This window comes from Primulina tabacum, unplaced genomic scaffold, assembly GCF_025594145.1.
Source record: "Primulina tabacum isolate GXHZ01 unplaced genomic scaffold, ASM2559414v2 Contig776, whole genome shotgun sequence".
Lineage (NCBI taxonomy): Eukaryota > Viridiplantae > Streptophyta > Magnoliopsida > Lamiales > Gesneriaceae > Primulina > Primulina tabacum.
The window spans coordinates 26090-50076 of NW_027459904.1; the positions used below are offsets into that span (position 1 = coordinate 26090).

Here is a 23987-nt window from a genome sequence, read left to right on the forward strand (position 1 = left end):
ATAAATACTAAAAATGTTATGTTTAAAATTTGGGATCAAAATAACGAGTTTTGGAATTTTCCGGGATTTAATCGCCGCACGAAACGCTAATTAACGAATTAATTGAAACGCCTAGTTTTAAGTTTTATAAAATTATGGAAAATTAGGTTTAAGCTTAAATAATTAATAAAAGTCTAATTTTTTTTAATTTGAGAATTTTATATTAAGGTTTGATTTAATTCGGGATTAAAACGCGTTAATATGTCTTATTTAAAGATTAATTTAAAAGTAATCGATTTAAGCCAAATAAAAATATGAAAAAATTCATGTAAACTTAAATATTTATTTAGAATAATCCCATGTCATTAAAAGTGATAAAAAGATAAATTCGAGAATTTTTACGTCCAGGGGCAAAACGGTCTTTTACACTTAGGAAAATTCATAAACGCTTGGCAGCGTCCCGAAGGATCATAACGAATGTTAAATGATATTATATGATTTAAAATGATGATTTTGATGATAATATGTATTTTTATGATTTATGTTAAAGCTGTGCAATTTATACTGTTTAAAATGATATTTTTGGGTCGTATTTTATGATTTTAAAAGAAAAGGAAAAATATTTTGAGGAATGTGAATTGAGTGTGACAAAAGATTTGATTTATGATATATGATTTTGTGGGGATAACGTGAGGGAAAAAGGCCCCAGAGGGAACTCATGTTTGGGAAAAGGCCCCCGAGGGAACCCGTCTATGGGAAAAGACCCCCGAGAGAACCCCAACGATCGTATTTCCACGGTGGAGCCTAGTGCACACCCCAATGGGCCATGTGGAGCTAAGACTGCAGTCGACCAAAGGATAAAAGCTAGTCACTTTCAAGGATCAAACTTCACCCAAAATGATATATGATTGAAAACTTATGATAAAAATGATTTTTATGATATATGATTTATGATGATGATGATTAAAGCTATTTTTAAATGATTTTTAAAATGATTTATTTATGCTTAAAGATATTTTAAAATGATTTTACTATTTATGATTTAATTATACTTAAATGATTTTTAATGATTTATTTATGTTCAAAAGATTATTTTAAATAAAAATATGATTTTTAAATGCATGTGAATGTATATGTATTATTTGCTATCCATGTTTAGAACGTGTTGAGTCTTTAGACTCACTAGGTTTGTATGATGCAGGATTTGATGATTTTTAGAGGCGATGACGATTGAGTCGATCGAGTGCAGCAGTACACACCCGAGGGCCTTTATGTTTCCGCACTAGCTTATTAGATTTGTGATTTAAAGATTTATGTTCATGATTTTTATTAGAAATATTTTTATGCTTTATTTATTGTTAGTTGATCTTTTTAAAGATCAATTTAGAAAGTTTTGGTTAGGTGATGATTTAGGATTTTGTTTTATACACTTGAGATTTAAATTGTTAAATTATTTTATTTAGTAATTTAGAATTTATGGTTTAAAAAAAAATCGAGGTCGTTTCAAAAACGATAAGAAATTTGAACTCCAATATTTTTCAGCCAAAAATACATAAAACATGCACAATATGATTTGAATGTTGCATCAAAAAAGTTTAGAAACTTGTCTTTGCGCTTTAGAACGCTCTAATATACGATCATTGGCGTGGGGCGCGAAAAAGAACGAACGGACGACGAAGACTCCTTGTTTTCTCCCTTGATATTTTCGAAATTTGGTGTGTGTTGTGTGTGTGGGGTTTCAGCTGATGGGAGGTACAAAAGACCTAGGAATTCCTTTTTATAGATTTTAATTTGCATGTTAATGAGCTTATGTTTTGGACCTTTGAGTTTAGAAGCAATTGACCTACTGATCCTAGGTAAATTAGACCTAATAACATCTATTTAATTGAAAAATATAATTTTATAAAACTTAGTTTTAAAAAATAATACTTTTGATCTTTTAAAAGTCTTTCATTTGCCCAAAATCGGCTTCCCGGATAAAATCGAGCTCATCTCGTAAAATAATTTGAACTCTACCATTTTTAAAAAATTTTAATTATATTATTAAGCCTTAAAAAAATTTATTGAAAAATATTTATTTTATCTTGGTCGTCCCCGATCTCCTTTCTCCAGCCTATTATCGAATATTCAGATAAAATATATACTTTTCATAAATCATGCAATTAGTCCTTTAATCATGATATATGCATCATGCAAGCATTTAAAATAAATTAAATAAAACAATTATATAATTTAATTCATTTGTATATATATATTTACGTATATTGACTTTTAGACGTTACAATATTAAAACTTGACATTATGTTTTTTTTACCAAATGATAACATCTTTTCTCGATACAAAATCTCGTAACAAAAAAAAATAGAGATGGACCGTAAAATGACTTTTCTACACTACACATTAATTAAAATAAAATTCTTGAAATCTTGGATCACAATGAGTTGGCCCTCTCATAGAATACTAGAAGCTCACAGCCTCACACCAGGAGAGGCAAAAGGATGCAGTTTTATTAATGGGTTCGACTAGAAGACACTTTTGATTCGTTTTGGGGCGGCCGGAATAGTCTAATTCCTTCCTCAGATTTGCTCCTGTCCAGATCACCAATCGAGCAGCGTGTTTTTTGGAAAAAGGAAAAACCAAGAAAAATAAAATTAGAGGCAAAATGAGGGGCAACGGTAGTTTTTGATTCATAGGACTCGAATTTCTTCACGAAGTTGTGCTTCACGCTGCGCAGTAGAGTAGGGGAGTGACAAAAAGGGTATCCGGCTTTGCATTCGGTGGACAAACGGCATTATAAAAACCCAGGAAGGGATGTTCGCACTTCGAATATCTGCCATGGCTACAAACAGTTCGAGGGCTGTTCTGCCCTTTGGATTCCTTCATTCCATCAATATCAATAGCAAAGTCAGTTGTCTCCCAACCATCCCGCTTTCTGCTCCTTTCATTTCCACAGGTCATTTCCATATATTCTCTGTGTGTGTCTTTGGTTTGGATTTACACAATCTTTTTGAAGTTCCCCTTTGTCAGAACAGTTGGAAACAATGCGGGTTAAGATGCATTTTGAGTTTTGTGCAACACAGATAAGCTAATCTTCGTTAACCTGTATAATTTGATGGACGAAGTGATACATTTTTCGGTTTCAATGTTTTTTATTTTTTTGAAAAGAGAGTCTTGCGTATCCTTTTTGCTTTGTTGAGCATTATGTGTTCTTTTTTATTTTAGTTATGAAACTCTAGATGTATTCCGTAAACTGATGCTATTGGCGGTATAGATTTCAGTTGTAAATGGTATTTTTTTGTTTGTGTTATGGAAAAGGCAGTGATTAATAAGTTAGGAAATTTTTATAGATAGATAGTAGATACAATAACTTATGGATTGGGGATAAAATATGACCATATCTGTGCACTACTGTTTAGCTTGCTTGGTAGAAGGTTGCCTATCATTCTTCTAATGGTGCTGCTATCCAGAGTGAAAACTATCAATATTCAATCAATGCATGAATTCATTTGTAGTGTCGGTAAAGTTTAATGAACTAACTTGGTGCTCTATTTATTACAAGTGCGGTTTGATGACTTGCACTGTTGTTGATGTTTTTGCGACACAGCGATTCGTGTATGCCACAGTGCACAGGCTGTGAAGGGTAATACTGATATATTTCTCGGAGGAGTGGCAGACAAAGACACAATCGAAGATGTCAAGCGAATTGTTGAAATGGTATTGTCTTTTTGATTATTCAGATTTCGACTCTCTCCTCTACCCTTAAGCAGATAATGATTGTTTAGGTTCATGGTTGCGTCAACTTTAGGATTGCATTCGCAGAACTCTGATGTTATTGTGGTGTACATAGTTGTGTATTTTATTTTTTTAATAGAAACATAGTTGCATATTAATTTTTTGTTTCTCGTTTCTCAGGCAAATCGAGCATTGTCAAGGCAAGAAGTTTGCCATACTGATTTCCTTACACCAATTGTACTAAAGGAATCAATGACGGTTTTGGATAAGTTTATGGACATCAAAATGGTAGCCCAGGGAGGATACCCAGAGGTTAGGAATACTTAATTTCTTTTCTATTCAATCATTCAATGGTTAATTGTCTAAAAATTTCCGCTGACATTTGAATCCTCAAGGCTGAGCGATGCCGTCTCTCAATAGGACATCCAGATATTTTGCCATCTGATCCTGACATTGTTGCAGCACTCAAGTCAGTTGCTTTACACCTCAATAATATTTTTGTGAGCGAATGTGCAATTTTGCATAGTACTGACATATCGCTTGTTAACTGTAAAATGACCTCACTTTCCAGTGTCTCAGGAAACTTTGGATTTGGATCCTGTTCCCATGGTGACTTCCTTGGGTCAATTCTTGGTACTGGAATTGTGCGGGATAAGGTGGGAGACATAATATTGCAGGTATCATTTTGGTATATCCTGTTGTAAGTTGATACTCCTATTTCAGTAAGTCTATATTGTACAAAAAGCTTTTTTCATAATTGTGAGAAGACTCAGATGTCCTTATTTAAAATTTCTTACCCAACATATAAACTAAGGATGATATTTTATAGACTAATAAATGTTAATTTATTTTTTGTTAACTTAACTGAAGTCACCTTAAAAATTTTCTTGATGGAAAATGCCCACGTGTTAAAAGTATTAACTTCATTTCTTATTGTGCTGGCAGCCATGTGCATTTTCCATCTGCTGTCGTGAAGCTTGTTACTACAGTCAATACTGTGAATAATGCACAGAAAGAAAATGAAGGGGAAGACTGCATTGCTTTTTTTATTTCATATATGATTCAGATCTTACTAGTGTTAAATAGAAGAAACGTACAATACCAAATCTCGTAAATAAGGAAATAATTCTAATCCTAAAATTACTTCAATAGAATAAAATCATGCCATATTTAATCTAATCAAATCATGCCTATTTTATCGACAAATACATTGATAGAAGATTGTTCTGACCGGAAAATTCCCTTTTAATAATAAAAGGAAATGTCAACGTGACAACATTGATCAACTACTAGATAACAAATAAATACTGTTGGCTGTTTTTTCTGAGGTAGTTAACAAGTTGGGAAATGTTTTAAGGTCCATTGGATCATCAAATTATAACAGTTAGCTTTTGAAAAGATTCAGACATTCTTCATTTGAAGAATTCATACAATTGTCACTGTGCATACAATTGGGAATGAAATATATGAGCTTCTGTTTTTCAATTTGGGTGGAATTTAATCTTTTTAATATTTGGACTTCTGTTTTTGGTCATTTAGGGAGAAATGGGGGCTCATGTTCTCGTTGTTCCGGAACTTGTTGACTTCCTTGCATCTTCATTGAACAAGGTAGATGGTTTTTCTAGTAATGCTTTGCGGTGTTGAACCATTTTTCCTGCTGAGTGGTAATTGAGGAGCTTTATTTGTTTTGTAGTAGTTGCTTAATGCTTTATAGTGTTGAACCACTTTTCCTGCTGATGGTGATTGAAGAGTTTTATTTTTTATTTTTCATCACTTGAATGTTACTTATCATCTCTAAGAGAAAATAATTAAAATCAACCATGTTTATAGATTCCTACAACTAATGAATCATCGACGAGTGGTTAAGAATCTGTTAAGGGTTTATAACAAATTAACAAACAAATATTCCTTTCTGAGCACTGAAAATCTATCCACTAAATCTTGCTAGGCTAAGCACCCGAAAGTTGTATTGGTTGAGACTTTGGGGACTGGAGTAAACTTTGGCTTGAGATTATATTATCATGCTTTGATGTTGGGCTTGAAATTGGATCCTTTACTTGCCCCCTCAAGCTGACTGGGGGTTGAAGAACAACACTGAGCTTGTCACGGAATCGAGTAAACACATAATCAGATAATGGTTTTGTAAGAGCATCTGCGACTTGATCAAACGAAGGAACATATTGAACACTAAGTTGCTTCGACAACACTTTCTCTCGAAAAAAATGAAGATCCAACTCAAGATGTTTAGTTCTAGAATGAAGAACTGGATTTGCACTAAAAGCAATAGTGCTCACGTTATCGCACCACAAAACAGGAACTCTAGTTTTTGCATATGAAGTTCTTTTAACAATGATTGAATCCAAAGTAATTCAGAGGCTGCATTAGCCAAACTTCGATATTCGGCTTCGGTATTGAATCCAGAAAAAACATGTTTCTTCGAGCTCAAAGCTATTGGCAAATTACCTAGAAACCAACAGAAACCCGACTTGAACGTCGATCATCGATCATCGGGGTCATTCCCCCAGTCCGCATCACAATATCGTGAGAGCGAAAGAGAAGAGGAAGCACGTAGGTGAACACCATAATCCAATGTGCCTTTGATATATCGAAGAATTTGTTTCACAACCTTCCAACCAGTGAGTAGTGTGCATAAACTGGCAAACTCTATCTACGCAATAAGCAATTTATGGTCGTGTAATGGTTAAATATTTCATGCTTCTACAGTACTTCGGTACAGAGTCGCTTCTTCAAAAGAATCCCCATCGCTTATAGAAAGTTAACACCCGGGGACATAGGAGTTGGCAAAGGATTTGCTTGATGCATCTTAGTTTTCAAGAGTAGATCCTGTGCATATTTAGATCGAGAAAGAAACAACGAACAATCAGAACACCTTTGTACTTCGATGCCCAGAAAGTATGACAAATCACCAAGATCTTTTGAGAGAGAATTGAGTGTCCAAATCAAGAATAATCTGCTGTATTTGAACTCGATCACTTCCTGTTATGACAATGTCATAGACAAGAATATAAATAACAGATGTAGAAGCAATTTTAATGAACAAAAAAAAATCATCGTGCGATGTGGTAAACCCCATAACGCGAAGAGGAGTCCGTAATTTAGCGAACCAGGCTCGGGGAGCTTGTTTGAGCCCATAAAGAGCCTTGTGTAACCTCCACACAAGAGGAGTACCACCATTTTGAACTTCGAATCCAGGTGGCTGCTGCATGAACATAACCTCAGAAAGAGAACCATTTAAAAAGTTAAGACAATGCGGATAGTTATTGGTTAAGCCTGATGTTTGTGAGTAACCCTTCGCTACAAGTCTGGCTTTGTGCCGAGCAATAGACTCATCAGGATCCGTCTTGAGTTTGAACACCCATTTACTTCCAATGATTGGAGTGTTGGTTGGGGCTGCAACCGAGGACCAAGTTTTGTTTTGAATGAGAGCATCGTACTCGGAACTCGTAGCCTTGATCCATTATGGATGTTGTTGGGCTTCTCTTACATTATGAGGTTCTTAGGAAGAAGATAAAAAAGCACCAGATACCTTTGGCTTAAAAACACCTGACTTAGACCTGGTAACCATATGATGTGCATTCATAGGAGAAGAGAGAGGCATGTTCTCTTCAATATGAACAGAAGAATGTGAAGGAGCAACAGTAGAAAATTGATTCGAGCTAGAAATAGTACCAAAAGAGGTCGATAATGGACTAGACGTAGAGGTAGGAATAAATGGGCAAAAAATGGGACTAGAGGAATGCGAGGAAGAAACATGGGGCAGAAGTAAAAGAGATGGAGATGGACCCTTATCAACAAAGGACTTCGAAGTTTGAATGAATTTGGAGGGAAGAAGCAAAAGGAAATGAGGACTCATCGTGTACCTGATCAATTTGAAAGGGTATTTTATGTTTAAGAAAATTTTAAATTTTTTTCCGCAAATTTTTAGTAGTAAAAGTGGGGTACGTTATAGTTGGCTGTGGAGGAGCGTCCCTTCTTTCCTCTCGAGGCTCTCTGTCCTCACCCCTTGCTTCACGGTCGATCACACGTCTAGGAGGCATACTGTTCCAATAATTCACCCAACACGTAAACCCACTATGCATGAATATATAATAACAATAACATAGATGCACGTACTCTGAACTCAAAAATGTAAACATGCTGAAATCATGACAATGCGCTTACTACATAACATAATTCAAAACTTTAAAACTTACAGACTTGGGGTGTGACTTCGTGAGCTTCTTGCGACTGGCAGTAGGCATAACCCTTTACAAGAACACCGCTCTGATATGCAAGCACAAATGCTGGCAGGAATGACTCAGTTCTTCGCACAGTTTGCGAGGAACCAGATTGCAGTAGATGCGGGGGAGAGGCCCAGACCGGAAGCAGTGTATAAGAGGTTTAAGAGGATGAATCCTAAGGAGTTTTCGGGTACCACTGACCCGATGGTAGCTGAGGGATGGATTAAGTCCATCGAGATAATCTTTGATTTTATGGAACTGACCGATGCGGATAGGGTCAGGTGTGCCACGTTCCTTCTGACAGGGGACGCCAGATTATGGTGGGAGAGTGCGTCAGTGGCAGTCAATTTACAAGTATTGCCTTGGAATGGATTCAAAGAGGTTTTCTACTCAAAGTACTTCACTGAGGAAGTACGGTCCAGATTGACGAGGGAGTTTATGACGCTACGACAGGGAGACAGCAGCGTGGCAGACTTTGTGAGGAAGTTTGAGAGGGGGTGTCATTTCGTACCCCTGATGGCTAACGATGCCCAGAGAAGCTGAGGCATTTCATGGATGGATTGCGGCCGATCTTGCGCCGTGATGTCCGAGTTGCTGGTCCTACTACTTATGCAGTCGCCGTATCTAGAGCACTGGCGGCAGAGCAGGATCAGAGGGATATTGAGTTGGACATGCAGGGCAAGAGGGCCCTATCAGGCACCACAGCAACACCAGCAGCAGCAGCATCAGAGGCCCCAGTTTAAGAAACCGTATCAGGGGCCGCCAGGGAAGAAGCCATATCAAGGACTGCCAAAGGGCAAGGGTCCAATCCAGCTGCAGGGGGCGCTTCAGAAGCCAGGGAACTTTCCAGTGTGTCAAAAATGCAATCGCCAGCATCCCGGACAATGCTTATGGGGATCCGGGAAATGTTTTAAATGTGGAGCAACTGACCACATGTTGAAAGAGTGCCCACAGTGGAAGCAGCCAACTCAGGGCAGGGTGTTCGCCATGCATGCATAGGAGGCGAACCCAGACACGACTTTACTGACAGGTAAACTTTTCTACCTAAGCTCAGTATTATTTTGCCTTGCATGTGGAATTTTACTTGGGATTATTAGTGTGAGAGTGATATTTTTGAGTGAATTGGGATATTAATTTTCTACTATGCTTAGGATTAAATGTTAGAATTTTGGGATATAAGTTTGTGTTGTGCTAACGTCTCTCAGGAAATATTTTCATTAAGAGATTAGCTACTCAGGCCTTGATAGATTCAGGAGCCACCCATTCTTTTATTTCGGAAACATTTGCTAGTCCCTTGGATATCAAGACCATTGGACTCGATGTGAATTATTCAGTAACCGTCCCATCAGGGGAAGAGCTGTCAGCTACTAGTGTGGTCAGAGACATTGATCTAGAATTACACGGCCACCTAGTGTATGCCGACTTGATCGTCTTACCAATGCCGGAGTTCGATATTATTTTGGGCATGGACTGGCTGACGAGGAACAGAGTTCTGATTGATTTTCAGAAGAGGTCAGTATTGGTTAGACCGCCGGGCATGGAACAGTTTCTTTTTGAACCAGCCAGATAGAGAAGTTTCCCTCGCATGATCTCTTGCATGCAGGTTAGGAGACTTATTTCTAAGGGGTGTCAGGCCTTCTTGGCCAGCATTATTTCTGCACCTGACATACCCACTCCGTCTTTATCAGAGATGCCAGTAGTCAGAGACTTCCCAGACGTCTTTTCTCATGACGTCACAGGACTTCCACCAGAGAGAGAGGTGGAGTTTGCAATCGATCTTATGCCAGGCACTGTGCCAATCTCTAAGGCACCGTATTGATTAGCTCCAGCTGAAATGTTAGAACTCAAGCAGCAGATTCAGGAGCTTCTCGACAAGGAATTTATCCGCCCTAGTTTCTCGCCGTGGGGCGCGCCAGTGCTCTTTGTGAAGAAGAAGGATGAGAGTATGAGGCTGTGCATCGATTACCGAGAATTGAACAATGTAACAATCAAGAACAAATACCCACTTCCTAGAATCGAAGATTTGTTCGACCAGTTGCAGGGAGCTACAGTGTTCTCTAAGATAGATCTTCGATCAGGGTATCACCAGCTGAAGGTGAAAGATACAGATGTTCACAAAACAGCCTTCAGGACCAGGTATGGGCATTACGAGTTCCTAGTAATGCCGTTCGGACTGACGAATGCTCCAGCAATTTTCATGGACTTGATGAACCGAGTATTTCAGCCCTACTTAGACCAATTCGTCATAGTGTTCATTGACGACATTCTTATCTACTCGAAGAGCCATGAGGAGCATAGCCAGCATCTAAAGACAGTTTTGCAGACCTTGCAGAGTCGCAAGTTATTTGTGAAGTTTAGTAAGTGTGAATTCTGGTTGGAAAAGATAGCGTTTTTGGGTCACACAGTGTCTAGCAGTGGGATTGAGGTGGATCCAGCAAAGGTAGCAGCCGTTAAGGAATGGGTTGAACCGAAGAATGCTTCTGAGATCCGCAGTTTTCTGGGTTTAGCCGGTTACTACCGTAAGTTCATCCAGGGATTTTCGTCGATAGCAGTGCCACTCACTTCACTGATCAAAAAGAATGCTAAGTTTGTGTGGAGTGATGAATGTCAGAAGAGCTTTGATACATTGAAGCAAGCTCTTATTTCAGCGCCAGTGTTAGCCATGCCAACAGGGCAAAGAGATTTTGTGTTATACACCGATGCATCTAAGCTCGGGTTAGGCGCAGTATTGATGCAGCAGGGTCGGGTCATAGCTTATGCTTCGAGGCAGTTGAAGGTGCATGAGAAGAATTACCCGACGCATGACTTAGAATTAGCAGCTGTTGTCTTTGCGTTGAAGATTTGGAGACACTACTTGTACGGCGAGAGATGTCAGATATTTACTGATCACAAGAGTCTCAAGTATTTCTTCACGCAGAAGAAACTGAACATGAGACAGAGACGGTGGTTAGAATTGGTAAAAGACTACGACTGCGAGATTAGCTACCAGCCAGGGAAAGCTAATGTTGTCGCAGACGCCTTGAGCAGGAAAGTGGCAGTTGTAGCACAGTTGTCAGTACAGAAACCTCCTCAGTCTGAGATTCAGAAGTTTGATTTAGAAGTTTACCGCAAGGGCAGAGCTCCAAGGCTGTCTAGTCTGACAGTCCAATCTTCATTGCTAGACCGTATTCGTGCGGGCCAGCCTTCAGATGAGCAGTTACAGAAATGGAAACTGAAGGATAAAGCCAAGGGCAGTGTTCTCTACACAGTGTCAGATGGTATTGTGAGATACAGGGGTAGAATGTGGGTGCCCAGTATTGATTCGATCAGAGAGGATATTCTAGCAGAGGCACACGCATCTCCGTATTCTATTCACTCAGGAGGTACCAAGATGTACAAGGACCTACAGATCCTGTATTGGTGGCCAGGGATGAAGAGAGACATCTGAAGATTTGTGTCTGAATGCCTCACTTGTCAGCAGGTGAAGGCAGAGCATCAGAGGCCAGCAGGATTGGTTAAGCCACTCCCCATCCCAGAGTGGAAATGGGAGAATGTTACAATGGATTTTGTGGTTGGTTTGCCGAAGTCAGTCAGGGGATCGAATTCCATTTGGGTTATGGTGGATCGACTCACTAAGTCAGCGCACTTCTTGCCATTGAAGACGACTTTCTCCATGACGCAGTACGCGGAGCTTTATATCAAGGAGATAGTTCGATTGCATGGGATCCCAATTTCTATTGTATCCGACAGGGACCCGAGGTTTACATCGTCCTTTTGGAAGAGCTTACATGCAGCCATGGGGACGAAGCTGCTTTTCAGTACCGCCTTTCACCCGCAGACAGATGGCCAGTCTGAGCGAGTGATTCAGATTTTGGAGGATCTACTGCGAGCGTGTACGATCGATTTCCAGGGGACTTGGGAATCGAAGCTACCTCTAGTGGAGTTTACATACAACAACAGTTTCCAATCATCTATAGGCATGGCTCCCTACGAGGCGTTGTATGGAAGGAAGTGCAGATCACCAGTTTATTGGGATGAGGTTGGTGAAAGAGCAGAACTTGGTCCGGAGATAGTTCAGCAGACTGCAGATGTGGTGATCAAGATCCGAGACAGGATGAAGACTGCCCAGAGTCGTCAGAAAAGTTATGCTGATAAGAGAAGAAGAGATCTAGAGTTTGCCGTGGGTGATCATGTCTTTGTAAAGATAGCGCCCATGAAGGGTGTTATGAGATTTGGGAAAAGAGGCAAGCTTAGTCCAAGGTTTATTGGGCCGTTCGAGATCCTTGACAGAGTTGGGACACTAGCTTATCGTGTTGCCCTTCCGCCGAGTCTGGCCGGGGTACACAATGTGTTCCATGTCTCGATGCTGAGGAAGTACCTAGCTAATCCTTCGCACGTGTTGAGCTATGAACCGTTACAGTTGGTATCAGAGCCGACCTCTCTTAGTACGGTGTGGTTCGGGGACGAACCAAGTGGAAGCTGGTGGGCATGTGAGGCCCGGGGCCGAAGAGGGCGGGGGGTGATCGCCGGTGCCATCAGTTGCACGGACAATGAGCGGCTCCTGGCAGGCTTCTAGGTGGAGGGAACATGAATGAACCGACCCACACGGAAATGAGAGGGATTCCGAGACTGTTCAATGTAATGGACTGTACAGTTGAAGAGGGCTTAAAAGATTTGATTTGTACTACTCATATCACGAAGGTGCATCTTCTTTTCGGTAGCTCATCACATAAAAACTCCAAAGTTAAGCGTGCTTGACTTGGGGCAATTTTGGGATGGGTGACCTCCCTGGAAAGACTCTTCTTGGTACAGTGAGGACAGTCGTCAAATCTAGGGCGTTACACATCGAAACATGTCGTGAAACATATATCCGACCATTGGAACTAATGCATTTATGCCCTTTTGTGCTGAGTGCAATAACCTATGAAATTGTAAGGAATAGACCTAAACTCAAGTTTGTGACGATTATAAGGACGTAAACGAAGGAAATACAAGCATCCAAAAAAATTTAGAGAAGAATAATCTGGGACTTTGTTATATAGTCGAGAAAGAGGGATATCCCCAGAAAGTGAAGTTGTAGGTAGTATATTGATAAGATGAACGGCGTTGGGAAAGCATGCGCCCAAAAGTCCAAGAGCATAGATGCATGAGATAAAAGCGTAAGCCCCATTTCCACGATATGTTGATGTTTGCGTTTGGCAACACCATTCTATTTGGATGTGTAAGGACATGAAAGACGATGATTTATCCCATGATTTTGAAGAAAGGACGACAGGGCTTTAAATTCACCCCCAGAATTTGTTTGTAAAGTTCTAATTTTCTTTTTAAACAGAGTTTCAACTTGAGATTTAAACAAGGGAAAAACTCGGCTTACTTCCGATTTGAGTTTAAGGAAATAAATCCAGGTGTACCTACTGTATGCATCAACGAAACTAACATCATATCAAAAACCATTACGAGAGATTTCGTGAGATGGTCCAAATATATCTGAATAAATTAATTCAAGTGGTTAAGAAAATGTTGTTTTTGAAGAGAATGGAATTTGATGACTTTTTCCCATTGGACAAGCTGAACAGAAACTGATCGTTTCATTTTTAGGAATAGAAACATTACAATGCATTAAGACCTACAACTGACATACTAGGATGTCCTAGTCTAAGGTGCCAGCCATTTAGAAGATGAGAGAACCCTTTGGTGTGAATTGAGGGCTGACTGGTACTACCCGAAGCTCTTGAAGAATTTATTGGAAGGAGCTGAGATGAAGACAAGTTGCTGAAGAACCAGAGATGGATATAGTCTTTCCTAATCTGAATTTGTATAATCCTTCATGCAAAATCCCTTTGAGAAGAACTGCATTGGTTTCTAGATCCTTCACAGAACAAAAATTAGGTTGAAACTCAAAAAAGACTATTATCTCGTGCAAATTTGCTGACACTTGAGAGATTCTTGGTAATGTGTGGGACTCGTGACAAATTTTTTAATAGAAAGGATTGTGATGAAGAGGATAAAAAGTTAGAATGTCAAAAACTGTGAGAGATTCAACTCGAGACGTAAAATGGACTACGACCAAGTCATATCCAAGTCCGACGCCACCCAAAACATAGAGAACTTGATCCTCCTCGGAAATGGGATGTCCACAAGCTGCCAAGATATCCATGAAGTTTTTCGTCATCCCCAAATAATCTTTCATGCTGAGATTCCTCTTTTTCAGAGTTTGACTGAAGTTTATATTGCATTACTTTGGCCCTCGATCTTGTGGCAAATAAATAGGACACACTAGTCCACAACTGCACAGAGGATAAACAACCAATCATTTGGTTTTGGACACTTTCCGTCATGGAAGCAAGGAGAAACGAGAGCAACCGATCTCATTGACACCAAGAAATAGAAGCTAGATTGACCATCTCGGTGCCATGTTCAATTATTACAACATTTTGAGGAACAGGAGGATCATTAAGAATGAAGATATCTAGTCCTAATCCACAAATACCTGCGAGAATCTGGAGATCCAAAGAAGAAAATTATCATCACTCAATTTCACAAAATTTATTTGGTTTGCTGGGTTGATTATTGAAATGTTGTAAGTGCTGAGGGAGTTAGACTGGGTGGCGGAACCATTCGGAGATGTGGTTGCCGCCATGGTCTCTGATGTCAACTTAGAAAACTAAAGAAGATGATATATATGGGAAGATAATGAAAGATTTCATTTTGTCTCTTAGAATAAAATAATTACAATCAACCATATTTATAGATTCTAAAATAATGAACCATCGACAAGTGTTTAAGAATCTGTTGAGTGATTATAAAAAATTAACAAACAAATATTCCTTTCTGAGCACTCAAAATCTATCCATTAAATCTTGCTAGGCTAAGCACCTGAAAATTGTATGGGTTGAGACTTTGTGAACTGGAGTAGACTTGGGCTTGAGATTATATTATCATGCTTTGATTTTGGGCTTGATGTTGGATCCTTAACTTTCTTTGTTAGGTTTCCATGTTATTACCTGCTAAGTTTATTCAGCTTCCTTGATAAGAAATCTCGAGTCTGAAACGGTTTGGTTAAAAAGTATAATGAAAAATGAATTTTTTACGAGCCAGCGATGCACCTTTGTGCAACATTTAGGGTGAATAAATCATTTGCTGTTTATCTGTCATGTTTGCAGGTTAGAAATGTTTCAGTCACCTGTGTAAAGATGCCATTGCTTGCTCTTGAGTACGAACCACCAAGGTTCTGGCTGTGATTTTCTTTAAGGTTTACAAAAATTTGTCTTCTAGCATCACCAGCAATGATCCCATGCGCACTGACCCTCACAGGACTAGGTCTCTTAAAACTGTGGAAGCATCACTGAGACTTGACGCTGTTGCTAGTGCTGGCTTCAAAATTTCTCGATCAAAAATGGCTAGTTTGGTCAGGTATGCACCATTAATTTCTTGTCTTTCGATTTTTAAAATGGAGCTATGCAAAGCTGTGTGGGTTAAAGGCCTTCAAGAATAAGGCTTGTGATACGAAGGTAAAGGGGAAACTAATACATGGGTTTTCACCAACTTTTTATTGGTGGAGGAAAAGTTTTGACAAAAAAATTAAAGTTGCATATTTCAGTTTATTGATTTTAGCTTGAATTTTAGTACACTATCCCACCTCAAAATGTGGGTGATGCAAGTTTGTTTATAAGGAAGGGTGTATATCGAACTTTTTAGTAGCTTGGATTAACCATTTTCACATGGAGGTGAATGCTAAATAATTGCTGTTGGAGCCCATCACGCACAGTTTTGTAGTATCATTCATGACATGAGACAAACTGATTGGTGATGCTATTTTTCCATTTAGTGATGGAGATGTGCGAGTCAATTGGATCACCATAACTAAAAACAATACAACCATTAAGAGCGGAGACGTCATTTCGGTCAGTGGTAAAGGAAGGCTAAAGGTGAGCCATCAATCAGGTTTTCAGAATGTTTCAACTTTTGATCAAATATCTTACGTTCATCTCAGACTTTATGTTAAACAATAGAATGATACCAGGATTGAGCATTTGCGGCCATGTTAACAGTTATAATAAACATTTACAGTGTATCTCAATGCTTTTAAAGCATAATATAATTTTTGAGTGGAAGGATAGAGATCATTCATAAGTATTGGAGTCAAGATCATGGGCATGAACAAAAGTTGGGAAGATGATTGGTCGATCAATGTGTCAGTGACAGAAACATGAAAACTTGAAATATATAGTTTGAAATTTTTATGGTGCATAATTGCTAGTGTCATACTCAAATGGAGGTGTATGTATCTGTGGTGCCTGTGTCTACCCTTGTTAAACCTGTCCTTCGTGCTTCAGATTGGAGAAATAAACTCAACAAGAAAGGGGAAGTTTGCAGTCGAGCTCTTTCGGTATTTGTGACGCTTGAAATTGGCAACTTGCGAAGGCCTTGTTAGAAGCTAATCCATTGATTACAAGAGATCTTATTATTTTATTGTGTAACTGTACGTTAGAACTCAGAAGAAACAGAAAATTCCATTTTCTTGCTTGTCTTTACGTTTGCCTTGTAATACTTTTGAAACTCAGATTTATAAGAAGAGAGAATTAGCATTTTTTATTTTTTAGTGTTTACACGAGTCGATACACGACATTAGGGATGTAATCGAGTCGAGCCGAGCCGAACTCTTGAATGTTTGAGCTTAATTCGTTTATAATCGAGCCGAGCTCGAGCTTTATTTAACGAATATATGCATGGCTCACGAGCTTATTCAAGCCTTTATCGAGCCTAAACAATCTTAATAAATATGAATTATACATTTAAATTTTCATTAAATTTATTAAAAAGTAAATTATATATTTAAAGAAAAATATATTATTTTTATTAAAATTTGTAAATTTATTATAATAAATAAATTTAATAGATTTTTCTATTTATTTCATAAATAATATGCAAAATCAATAAATCAAATATCAAAATTATTATTTTTTTATCTAAAAGATTACTCATGAACTTACCAACGAACATGTTCACGAGCTAACGAGCCGAATACTGTAAAGCTTGAGTTTGGTTTGTTTATTTTAACGAGCCTCATTAAACGAGCTCAAACAAGCTTTTATCAAATCGAGCTTCGAATAGCTCACAAACGGTTTGTTCATTTACATCCTTACACGACATGTATGTAATTTTTTATTGATTAAATTGGCGATTCTAATTTTAATACACTATGGATTCAGTTTCAGTTCTTGATCATACTAACACAGTATGAATTGATTTGAATTATTCCTTCAAATTTTAACAGTCGAATAGAAAAATGATTTAGGTGTTAAAGTGATTGAACTGATTTAAATTTTATTAATGAATACCAATACTATAAAACCAATTAATATTTACTATAAAACTAATGAATATTTAATATTTTAATAAAAATAAATATATAATAAATTTTTTTTTTTTTTTGAAAAGTTGTATGTATATATATTTGTGGATTTTTAAAATTTAAAGATTATTTAATTATGGTTTCGGTTACTTTGATCGATGATTCTTGATCATCTAAGGTTCTCTATATGATACAATAGCTATAGTATTATCTTGATTGGTCTGTCAGTATTGACATACCACATATCTTCGTGTTGAGCTACCAAATGAGCTTGAATTTTGATTTTCCAATCATAAAACACTTTTTTTGAGAACATGTGAATTTTGCTGAAGGATGCCATTGATATGTACTGGTTCAAAGGTCAAGAAAACTCGCTCTGATACCACTTGATAGGATTAATGGAGGTGATTTAGAAGGGGTGAATAAACACCTTCTTAATTCTTAGCTTTTCTTCAAATAGCTTCTATTGGAGTTAGCAACAGAAGCCTGGTTCTTGACCGTCAAAGCTCAGTATAAAATTGATATACAATACGAAAGATGTCTGCCAAGACTTTGTGAGTAGTACAATTCAATAGTATAGGATATGAGACCCAAGAGGTTATTTCTGAAAATCTGAAGGCTGAATCTTTCTACGTCTCTCATTCTTTTGTTTCCAGAATGTATCACTAAAAAACTTTGGTATTATAGTGCTTTCTAACTATCAACTTCAGTAGGACTTAATACTTCCTACTGAAACTCTTAGTACAATACGAATTTTCTCAAAGAGGTCTGAATAAAAGTACTACTTCTATTTGTATACGATGAATCAAACTTATTTGAAATGAATGAATTACCTTTCGTGTTTGACTAACACAATTTGTTCTTTAAAAAGATCCGATATATATTTGAGTGTGTTACTTCTGATTTTTTGTTCCAGCAATGCTTATGAGTGTAAAATAATTGATCGTGTAATTGTTGTTTTTGCTGAATGATGTTTTTGGCCTTTTGTAATTGATCTTCAACGGAAGAATTTGAACGGCTATAAATCCATCGTTCAAGGACCATAAATATTGTCATATCACTTTTTCATGCATAATTAGTATGTCCCGAAATAGAGTGCCGCAATTAATGCTTGTGATACAGACTTTTCAATCATAATCAGAATAATTTCCTGATTTAGTGTACTAAATATTCTTCTGGCTGTTTGATCTATTGAGTAAATGCTTGCTCATTTATGACCGTTTGAATAATCAGCAGCTCTGTTCCAAACACTCAAAATGGTAATAGAGCAACAAAATAAGATTTATTATGAAGATGATAAAGATATATCATTGAAAAAAAAAGAGATACAAATTTTTTATATAAAAAAATTACAAGCGCCCAGAAAACGAACTGTGAGAACCTGAATTTCTAGCAGCGAGCATTTTTCAGCAGCTAGCAATATTCAGTAGCAAAGGAAAATTCCAGCAGAAGCTAACAATTTCAGCACCAGCTAATATTTCAGAAGCTGATATTTTTCCAGCAGATAGAATTACAGCAGCAGACAGAATTCCAGCAGATAGTTACTAATTCAGCATATGACTTGTAACTGAAGCATTTAACACGGAATAAAGGCTGTTAATGGCAGATTATGGTCATTCATTGGAAGGCTAACAGTCAGATTTTGGCCTATAAATAGCACCCTCACTATCTGAAATTGTGGTTACCAAAATCTTGAGTTATCATTTGAAATTAAAGCCAAGAGAGTGCATTTTTCGAAGCTGTAAAATCCAGTAGCGAGGCAAGCAGATTTCCAGACTTCAACCGAAATTCTTTAAGCAAATTACAGTAAGTGGGCTTATGTATAAATATCTTGAATCCAGTTTGATGATTTATGTTTTAAAGCAAAGTTTCTGTATGTTCGATTTCATATATCTGATTTTTGAAGCACTGAAACTTAGTGAACTAATGGTAGGAATATATATTCTGAACATTACTGATTACTGATTACTGGCCTCACCCCTTAAAGGAGAGAACATATAGGGGACTGATATCGGTTTAGCCATGAAATTCACGAACGTGCTCAGTGCTTACTTGTTAAACTTCTGATTTTTTATTACTGAATACTGATTACTGATTTCTGAATACTGAATACTGATTTCTGTTATGAAAATAAGAATTTCTGTATATATTCGTATTACTGTTTCTGTATGAAAACGATTTCGAAAACTGGGAGTTATTCTCGCCCCCGCTTACTGAGTGACAATCATATCATTTACCCACCAAACTCATCTCAGATAAGAAGGAGGAAGAGTTGTTAGAAGAAGGGGAGCAACTTCAGTTTTGGGGCTGGTGATGAAGATCGTTGTTCTTAGTTCTGATTTGTAATTAGATTCCGCTGCATCTGTTAAGACAGTATTATGTTCGGTTTTACATTTCCGTTGTAAGACATTTGTATCAGACAATGATTATTATGATACAATGATTATTATGAATAAAAGACTGGTTTCTGAATTTTGTACTTCTGAGGCTTGTTGTTTTCGAATGTAAATTTGAGAGGAACGCCGGTGTCAACTAGTCCCCGTCCCGGGGCGTGACACGAACCATGAGAAAATAACAGATAAAAAGTAAGACAAAAATAAAAATCTCAAGTTATTAGGATAAATAAAAGATAATTAAGTACACGTTTTAAAACATTTTGTACATCTATGATATAACAAAATTTAATATTTTAATGCAAATGTACAAATATATTTGGCATATTAACGTCAAAACAAAATAAATAAAAAATAGACGAGACATTAATTCATTTAGATCATTAATTTTTACCAAAACAACATTTTTCAACATACACCGCACGTTCTTTTTTTATATATACATATATATAAGGTAATAATAATTAGTTCCTAAAAATAACAGGAACTGAGATATTATCTCTTTATTGGCTAATAAACCTTTCACACAAATAACAAAGCATCACATATAAAGCCAAACGAAGTTGAACTGCTTGATCCTAAACAAATCATAGTGTCTCCCTAACACCATCATACATTCCTGATTCGTTCCTATACTCCCCGGGAATGTTTGTGAGATGATCGTGTGAAGTCGACGATGATGCAGCCGTGGTTCTTAAAGGCAAACTGAAGCCCCTGTGGAAATTATGATCCATCTTCAATTGGCTATCCGAGGCCAAAAAGTCGTTCTGGATCCCCTCTGGATTGAGCAAAAGCTTGGCAGATTCATCACTTTGTCCCGTTAACGCGCGGAAGATGCTCAACCCGTTAGGCCATTTGATGTCGTTTTCCTGCTCTCCAATCAGATCTTCCATCCTGGATTCAGTTGAATATTGAGGGAGATACAATTTGTCTCTGGGTGGTGGGATTCCATATCTAGCTGCGTTTTGAAACTCGGGAGATGCAAGGACCGAAGCCGGCAAAACTACAGGCCTCGGCCCATAATTGAAAAGGGTAGAAGGAGAGCTAATCGTTGTGGAGGGAACTGTGGACGGAGACGAGGCATTGCGAGTGGAAGAAAAGAGCTGGGATAGGTAAACTCCAGATTGATAGCCTAAGGATTCAAAGGTGTGCCTCATTCTTAGCACGAAATGGAGGTCTTCTGTTATCTGAACATACACACATCTCTTTATTACACCATATTTTTTATTACCACATTTGATTTATTGTATGGCCAAACTTTTAATATCGTGGCTAGATTAATCTTCAAATTTTTTGATTTTTTTTTTTTTTTTTGCAAAATCAAACATTCGAAATATATTTTCCCCAGAATAACAAGCATTTGAAGTTAAACATGATACAATGGGAAAAACGAAACTCACAATCTTGCAAGAACCAAGCTGCAGAAGGCCATGCCCAGCTTGAATCACGGCTATAGTCTGCTAAAACCATACAAAAAGCTCAGCATATATGTTTTGAGTCTGAGCGTGAGTGTATATATAGTTTTGTACTATGAATTCAGACCTGAATGCCCGCCTCAAATTGATCAGTCCACTCAGATGGCTGCTGCAGTTGATCAAAGAGTGTGAGAAAAATTCATCAATCCTTCGCACACTAGGAGTAAGCTGAAAATATTGTTCTCATTTTACATGTAATTTTTCCAAAATACAAATTACAGCTTCCGTCTTAAAAATAAATCTAGTCTCTCCGCATAGAAACCATTTATTACTTTGACAGCGAAATAATCATCATAAAAATGAAATATCCATCCAGAGTTTCTTAGGATTCATGTTAAAATATCACGGTTATTCGATAATATGGATCGTATTTATGGCCCACGACCACAACTATACCGATTTCTTGTATGACTTGTTCATAATCAAATATTCGAGTCGAGTTCGAACACAAACTATCTAATTTTTTTGGGGTGGGGAACATCGAAGTGATACCTTTTTAAGTGAATGAATGAATTAGAAGGATAATAAATGAACACATACAGCATCAAATGAACTCTGCCAGTAGTTGGATACATTGGGTTCACATTCTGCAGATTCTTTGAAGACCCATTTATGACACTTGTCTGCAGCAACTTTCCCCATCAACCTGCAATCATTTTTGACAGAAACTAAATGCAAAAACCATACAACAAACACTTCAAAAACACAAATACAATATCACAAAAAGATTTATAGATATGTTGGATTATTTTCTTGACAGAAACAGTGTCCCATCATCTCCTATAGAATACAAAAAACACCTACCCAGCACCCACCCTTCTCCATAATTATACAAGTGAATTGACATTTTGCTGAATGCTTTCCTGACAGGATCCTCCCCATCAACCTCATCCAAACCCTCTGCAACTCTGTCTCTGCAGAACCCATCTTCCCACATCAGCATCCTGCATAAACCAAACACAGACAAATTTACTCACAGAATCTTATCAATCATAGAGTATCTATCTTCCTAAATACCCACAAGCTTCCATTGTCATCGCCAACTTTGCAGCCACCCCCTCCTCTGAGTCTCCTGCAAGAAATGTCGAAAACCCGGAAAATTTTCAGCTTTTAAAAAACAGATAAAAAAATTAGACTAAACGGGGAGAGGTGTTTACGGGCGAGGGCGAATGGTCCAGAAAACAGAGTAAGTCCACTCAGAGTTGAGGCAGACTCTTCTAAGTGCTTCGTGAAGGGCCAACATTCCAACCGCTTCTTTGCTTCTGTCACTCGAGCCCGCCATTTTTCTTCCGCAATCTCTCGCTTTTATGCAATCTTTTCGACTTATCTCACCTCCCTAGACAACAAACAAACACGCTAATCTCTGCTTTGAATTCACGAACAAACACAAGGAAAGAGTTAAGAGGGATTTTTTTCTTGCTTGCTTCTTCACCTTAGTACAGTTACCATTTTCTTCTGCGCCGTAAAATTAATACAGAAATACTCGAGGGAAGCGAAAATGTGTGGGGGTCTGTGATTTTTGTTTCTTTTAGTAATTGTGGGCATTGATTGGTGGCGACTGGCGAGGGTGTCGCCGTCTTCTATATTTTTTTTATATATTTTTTACATAATTATTTATATGTAAAAAAACTACAGGATCTTGATTTCGTGTAAATACTGGGTGAGAGTACTTGAGAAAGAGCAGAGGGATGGGGACACAGCTTTTATCTTTCTTAGCAAAGCACCAACAGACAGCGGGAGAAAGGTTAGGAGGAAAAAGCATTCAGTTGCTTTCTTCAAATTACTACACCATCCTTTCATTTTATTTAGTATATCGAACATGAAATTTCATTTCAAATTTGAATCTTGGTGTTATATTAAAATGAAAAGTAGGTATGTTGTGAGACGGTTTCACGTATCTTTATATGTGAGACAAGTTAATTTTTCCGATATTTACAATAAAAAGTAATATTTTTAGCATAAAAGATAAATAATTTTTCATGGATGACCCAATAAGAAATCTGTCTAACAAAATACGACCTGTAATATCGTCTCACACAAGTTTTTGCCAAAAATGAACTTAGTAAATTTGTATTTTCAACACCAAATATTAAATAAAACTATGAAAATAAATAATTATGTCCACAAGAACAAAAATACCTTAACTCCAAAATTTAATTCCAAGGCTTTTTCACATACTAATATATGAAAGATGCATAACCAATATCGTGTAAAATAAGAAGTTTGATAAGCAGATTTATAAAGTAGGGGAGGGCTTGTTGAAGAAGAAAAGAGTAAAATTTAAAATAAAAAATATTGCTTGATCTTGTCTAATTTATTTTCCCTTAGAGATGTACGATATGATACAAAAAAACACTTCATGTGCAGTATGTAAAATATTGGTGATAATAGTGATTTTCTAATAATTAATTTGACTTGATTGAAACAAGTAATTTCGAAGTTTTTTCTTCAACATAGCTAAGTCCATGTACTTTGCAAATAAAACAAGAGAAAATTTCAAATAAATATTCAAACCTTAGTTTTATTTCGGCACGTAACATTATTATTCATATATTGCACGTGAGCAACTTAATTGCTGGAAATATAAGTACGAAATTTTGATAATATTTAAATGAATTAAAATATAACTAATAACATTTATTAATTGAAACAAACCAAACCACAAAATCAAAAATCATGATCATAGTCGGTATATGAATCGGAGAAGTTATCTTATCCACGTACACTTTTCAATATACTTCTTGGTTGATTTTGATAACTTAACAACTCTTTGTCGTAGTTTGTTATAATATACATATAACCATTTTGATATACTCAGCAAGTATATATATGA

At 37.2% G+C, this 23987-nt stretch overlaps 2 protein-coding genes across 4 annotated transcripts; one reads left to right on the top strand and one right to left on the bottom strand.

Moving 5' to 3' along the window:
* The first annotated feature begins 2395 nt into the window (after window positions 1–2395).
* On the top strand, window positions 2396–16526 carry LOC142534986 (uncharacterized). Its single transcript, XM_075641632.1, has 10 exons — window positions 2396–2932; window positions 3584–3693; window positions 3892–4023; window positions 4107–4180; window positions 4283–4388; window positions 5251–5319; window positions 15095–15159; window positions 15246–15344; window positions 15760–15859; window positions 16268–16526. The coding sequence occupies exons 1-10, from the start codon at window positions 2791–2793 to the stop codon at window positions 16328–16330; spliced, it is 960 nt and encodes a 319-aa protein (XP_075497747.1). The 5' UTR covers window positions 2396–2790; the 3' UTR covers window positions 16331–16526.
* Window positions 16527–20136: 3610 nt separating this feature from the next.
* Window positions 20137–22868, bottom strand: LOC142534987 (protein RICE SALT SENSITIVE 3-like). 3 transcript variants are annotated; one of them, XM_075641636.1, is made up of 8 exons: window positions 22587–22865; window positions 22312–22490; window positions 22176–22226; window positions 21970–22098; window positions 21695–21800; window positions 21222–21263; window positions 21080–21136; window positions 20138–20866 (listed from the first exon to the last, which is right to left on the bottom strand). In XM_075641636.1, the coding sequence occupies exons 2-8, from the start codon at window positions 22434–22436 to the stop codon at window positions 20267–20269; spliced, it is 1110 nt and encodes a 369-aa protein (XP_075497751.1). In that variant the 5' UTR covers window positions 22437–22490; window positions 22587–22865; the 3' UTR covers window positions 20138–20266. The 3 variants fall into 3 exon arrangements, with proteins under 3 accessions (XP_075497752.1, XP_075497751.1, XP_075497750.1); XM_075641637.1 differs by having other exon boundaries at window positions 20137–20866; window positions 21222–21260; window positions 22312–22868; XM_075641635.1 differs by having other exon boundaries at window positions 20139–20866; window positions 22312–22865.
* Between the last annotated feature and the right edge of the window lie 1119 nt (window positions 22869–23987).